The 6,056-nt window shown below is 39.4% G+C and overlaps 1 protein-coding gene across 1 annotated transcript in view; it reads right to left on the reverse strand.

Annotated features, from left to right (window-relative positions):
- The window catches only part of LOC140231314 (S-adenosylmethionine-dependent methyltransferase Rv2258c-like), a 58,601-nt gene extending 53,724 nt beyond the window's left edge, over positions 1-4,877 (reverse strand). Inside the window, exon 1 of the mRNA XM_072311465.1 lies at positions 4,332-4,877. Coding sequence (XP_072167566.1) covers positions 4,332-4,543 — 212 coding nt within the window. The 5' untranslated portion in view covers positions 4,544-4,877. The remainder of the gene's footprint in view (positions 1-4,331) is intronic.
- Between the last annotated feature and the right edge of the window lie 1,179 nt (positions 4,878-6,056).

Consider the following 6,056-nt stretch of genomic DNA (forward strand, 5'->3'; position numbering starts at 1 on the left):
CGTCTGATAGCTTTCCCATATCTACGACATTTTGGCCTCGCCGTAATTCATGTGGATGTAATTCTGCTGCACGACAATGTGCGCCCCCACAAAAGTTGGGTGATAAACACATTCCCCCCGAGTGAGGGGGAATCGCCAGGACTGTTGGCGGGCCAGCTGCCGAGAGTTCAACCCCCTGAAAAGAACCATGTCGATGTGCTAGTCGCTGAAACGTAAGCAGGGCCACTAAGATCTACACCAAAGGTCTTCGCCGAAGAACGGAATCGCACCATTCATTCCACTGTAACTGCACATACTTAGTCAAACTTTTTTGAAAACTTTTTTTTTTCCTTCGGCGGAATAACTACAATATCCCTTCGCATACACAGACATTTGTTTAAAAAAAATCATATGGAAATACAATTTTATCTACCGAAATCACTCTTTAAGGGCAGAGGAATGCAATTCAAAATAAACACAGTGTTTTTGGCAAGATTTCAACCTGGATGTTGGCCTGTGATTTGTTGTGGAGTAATATTCTATGAAACCGATAACGGTTGAGATGAAAGTGTATGGGAGAATGAACGACTTTTGAAGGGATAATATAGTATTTGTGGAGATGAGGATTGGGCTTCTAACTTTTTGCGAGATACCAAGAGACCACTTATGAAATAGTACAGAGCATACAATTCTAAGAGGAATTCAAAGTTAATTTGATGAAAATTGGTTTGGAATGGCTGAGATATCCAAAAATAAAGTAAAGCAAAGCGATCGTAATAAAAGTTGGGTTCCACCTTCTTGTAGGATTGCTCTGTTTTGGATATCTCAGCCATTTCAAAACCAATTTTCATCAAATAATCGTGAATTCCTCTTGAAATCACATGCTCTTTCATATTATATAAAAGGTTTCTCATTATCTCACTAAAAATGCTGAAAATTTGAAGTTACGTCTCAACCAAAACTATACGATCCCTTTAAATGTGGAGACTAAAACATAATATTACGCTGAACACTGCGGCAAGAAAGAAATACAATTGTAGCAGGTCAAGCAGTAACTACAAATTCAGTCTTGAAACGTTACCATGACATTTTATACCAGTATGAAGCCTCTTCCAAGACATTTCAAAAGGTCAGATGCACATGCTCAAGGTGCATAAAGACAGGTAAGCCAACGACCAGATGCCACCAGAAAGAATGTACGTTACTTACCTACATGATGGATGATTCTTTTTTTGCTACCCTTGCGAGAGCAATTTTTGAACTGTTATACTTGAGCTTCTTTTTAAGATCTTATTCTATTATCACGAATACAGAGTATGACATGAGGAATTGCTAGTTGCTGCGTCGGGTGAGTCCATAAAAAAATTTCATGGCTTACACATCTTTTGTCGAAGCATAACCTTTCTTATGAAATTTTGCACAGAAGTTTTGTCCACAATGCAAATTATGGGTCCAACTTCTCCTTGTAGGACTATTAAAGTATGTTGTAAAATGTGAAGGAAGACATCGGTATAGAACGAGCGAGTGCAAACATCGTAATACGAAAGCACATTTTTTTTTTCTTATCAAACATTAAAATTCCGGTAAAATTCTTTTAGAATTTCATCTTTTTTAAGAGTGCCGTGATGTCTAGTACCACGACATTCATATATAGTTTAATAGTATTTCAATTACCACTGTAAAGAAGCTTCGGAATTTTTGCCATCATTTTTCTGTTACTCATTTATATGCAGTGTTGAAAGTCCGTAACCATATTTTTTTTTTCTTCAGAACAACGTAAGTCACAAAATGAAGACGCCAAAGTATCCAACCTTCAAAGCCATACATACATCACTGACACGAAGGTACTTTGTTGACATCACACGCAGTGAAAGGTGATGTTTTCATGACATTAACCGCTCAAGCAGTGCGATCTCCCGGGTCTATGGGACGAACAAAAGTCGAAGATAGCATCTTCAACCGTAACCAGTCACCAGCGTGAGACAGAGGAGGAGAGATGAGGCTTTAGAGTCAACCAAAATATCAAAATGACTTCAATTTCAGAGTGTCATCATTTGTGAAAAAAAAAAATCAATATTGGTACAATTTATTTGCGATGAACAGGCACATGTTTTGTGCTTCGATTCACACTGGCGAATTATTGTTTTACTCTCTTTTTTTTTTTTTTTACTTATCTAATTGGACGTATGGTATCTTGGCTTGCACACCGGTGTTTCATTTTCATGTTTGGTTCACCTTCACAAGATGATAACTTGATTGAATTATCAATAAAGTCATATCATGACTTTCCCCCCCGAATCTTTCAGCCTGCTAATAACAGTTGATCCTAGTTCCTCCAGCAGGAGCGGAAAATTTTAAACTACATTTGGTTTCCAGCCAAAATAATGGTTTAAGATCCAAGGAAAGCTGTTCTAGTACATGTACCACATCGGAACATCAACGCGGACAACTCGTATCACTTTGAGAATGTAGATGTGTGTTGTCCCAGCCCAGCAGATCCACAGACTATACGATTCCATTTGCTTCGAAACGAACCAATCATTGCCTACACACGGTGTTCAGACACATTCCTTTACTTCCTGTTTAAAATGTGACCAAACTGCAACAACTGATCTTTGGGTCCCTCTAAGAACAATGACCAAGAATATGGTATTATACGCACGTATTAAGATAATCACATTGAGTAAGCAGACACATGTAAACAATAGTAAGTAAAAATATAATGGGTGTGTATTGTTTTATTGCACAGTGATTAAGAACCTCGTGTCCGTCTTTACATTTTTCTTAGGTGCATCCCGTATGAGCAAATAACATGCTAGCAATCCCCACCCTTCTCTTCCGACACAGTATTTTCAGTGTATGAATATTACGTGGTAAACAAAGGGGGATTTCTTCGACGTTCATTACGTGCACTATTAAGAGTGACTCGCATTGCCGATTTGACACTGTAGCCACGTAGAAAGAGTACCATTTGAGGCTATAGTAATGAAACCAATTCAAGTGATGCGTTTACCGACAGCCAATCAGTCACAATGCTCCATATATTGGATTTCTTGAAATTTTTGCCTGTATTGGTTTTTAAAAACTTTAAATACTTTGGGATTTTGAAAGAGACAGCTTGTTGATGTGGCTTTACTTTTTGAGGGTAATGCTGATATAGTTTCTCCCACTTAATGTAGCCAGCTTGTGAAGAAAACGCCAATGATTTCTTTCGCGAAATCATCCAAGCGTTGATTCTCTCTTTCAATAATTTGTGTGATTATTTCGTTGATTCCAGTCTTCAGTGTTCATGAATATCGATTGGCGTACGTAATGGCAGCAACTTGAAAATAATGTAAAGGGCTCCTCTGACCTTGGGAATCTGATGTTATCATGTTTGGGGGTTTTCATCCCTCCACAATGGTATCTCCTGAATCTTTATACGGGTAGCACCTGCTGCTTTTATAATCATTATTCGGATTTTAAGTGATGATACACTGATATTTGACTATTGTAATCATTGCATCAGTTTGACTCTCTGAGTTCACACAGATCTGAGTTCTTCGCTAGCACGCGTCCATTCCTTTGTTTTACGTGACTATTAAAACAGTGGATGCATTATACTGTATTTTCAGAAACTTTTCCCATATTATATTCTTTTTAAGATTTTCAAAATAACCATCATAACCTCAGATGCCTCTGAATTATATTGAATGAACATTCAAAGTTATTCCCACATGGTATTAGGACTATGGTTTATCACAATTTTCACTCACCTTTTACACCATGCCGCTGTTCACTAGCACACCAACTGTCGTAATGTGCATAACCATTCCACTTAAAAGTCGCAGATGAAGGAGTAATATATGTACCTACTTTTCTCTTCGAGTGATTACAAGGTTCCATGTCTAAACTTTTGCAGGATTTGCTTTAACTAACTAACAAGCTGTGCTACTGGGGACTCTAACAAATCAAGAGAAGCGATCACTCGTGTTCTGATGACAAAGAGGCATGTGGTACGTTAAATTGCCAGTGTGTTTTGTAATCCTTTTTGAACCAATCACCGCAAATTTCTGGATCTGGAAAACCAATGAGGGTCACATCAAATTCCATAGCATTTTTCTGAGGCAGAGAAAACAAGATTTTGTGGGCATAAAATCTTTATGATTCAGTTGAATTTATGGCCTATCTAGAGAGAAACACGCCACTAGGAGATAAAGACTTTGTTCTAAGGTTGAATTGTTTCTAGGTTAAGTCAGTTACGCAGCCATGGATTCGATACATTTTTGAAGATTTAGACAGAGTTGGTATGACACACAAAACAAAATTCTAAAAAAAAAACTGAAGTCCGCTCAACGTAAGGAGCGACTTACCGTTCTTTCATGCCTGCGCTCTCGGCGAGCTGGTGGCTGGAGATAGGCTCTGACTGGCTGGCGAGCACGTTGAAAAGACCCGTTTCGCAGCCCAAACTCAGTGCCAAACTGACCGTGGCAGCACCAACTGTCTTCATCATCCTATCTGCGAACTCCCTGGGCGATTCCTCACTCCCGCCCTCCGCTTTCCGCATCCGAATCTCCCCGTCCATGTTCGTCCTCCGTTGATTTTTCCTCTTTATCTCTTCGCAATAAAAATAACAAAAATGATTTCGAACAAACCTCGATAAATACCTACTGAAATTCGACCAGTCTTCTAAAACGAAATATTTTCGTTAGTCTTCGCTGTGGGGATGCCACTGATGAAATCAGAGAAAGCCAGTAGTCAAAATAAAGTCTGCCAAGAAATGACTTCTCATCTGAGTGATCACGTTCCTAGTCAACGACCTTCACTCGAGATCAATGAAACGCTCACAATCAGGCGATAATGCCGCCAGATGTCGTCCCGTCAGGAGCTCAGAAGACAATTAACGTTTCGGCGCGGGGCAGCATTTGCTCGACTGATTTGATGCTGTACACGGACGTATATATATATAAGTACTATATGTTATACCCATCGAGAACCTCTGCATAACACATCGCTCGTGTGCGCACGCCCAGGTTTGTCCGCCATGAAGATCGCTCACTACCTGTCTACCGTTGATTTTTTTTTTCCAGCCGGCAATATCAGGATCTACGAGAAAGAGATTGCGGACGGACGATAACTCGTCGTTCATGTTTCAAACTTACGTTCTGTCGTGATTGTCAAATTGTACCCATTCTTTTTTTTTTTCTCCCAACGTAGTTTTCTGAATAGGGCTGTTTCTCACACGAAAAAGAGCAACGGTAAGGTTTCATTGACCGATCGCGCGTCGTCGTTTTGACCGATGGTATTATATATGTAGCCATTTGTGCAAACGAAATGCACTGTTATCCTTGTAACCATCACTGGAAGCTTTCATGGTAATGAAGTGTTACTCGACAAACAAAACAACACAAATTTGCAAAGTTTTTGAAGTATTAATGATGATTTATAAGTCTCATCCATCACTTTTAAAAAAAGAATACTTTCCACATTAATGACTGATGGAAAGGTTATAGAATCAAAGAAGAGACACATGCAGAAGGGTGAGCCATACATCTGTACTTTGGAGTGACTTTCAGTTGACTCTATACCATGTCTACAGGGAAGAAATGAAACTTGTCGACGTCGGAGCCAAACGATCTCAATAACAATACTGCTATTTCACATGTTGTTCTGAAATCTTCATTTCGTCGGTATCGGTGTAAATCCAGAATTCCAATTCAAACCAACAGACGGACCAAGGGGTGAACATATGTAAGGGAATAGTTAAATATCTGCGATATGGATTACAGATATTCACCTCCCTCCTTTTGACGTCCGTCACTTTTATATTCACATGGCATTCCCCTTAACATCATGCTTCGCGTTAGCCGTGTCAATGGGGCTCTGGTAGGATGATTACTTCAAAGGGGCTATTTCGAGACCTGTTGAAAAATGGGACCTGTGTCCAATTCAACCTCCAAACCTGCTACAGGCCGGCAGCTTGGACAAGGTATCAATAATGATTTCTTTTAAAACATGGCTGCATTTGATTGACTGTAATTCCTAACGCCCATGACTAGTGGGAGATTTTTTAAGAAACGGAGGTAAATGTAAATACT

Source organism: Diadema setosum, chromosome 7 (genome assembly GCF_964275005.1).
Source record: "Diadema setosum chromosome 7, eeDiaSeto1, whole genome shotgun sequence".
Taxonomy (NCBI): domain Eukaryota; kingdom Metazoa; phylum Echinodermata; class Echinoidea; order Diadematoida; family Diadematidae; genus Diadema; species Diadema setosum.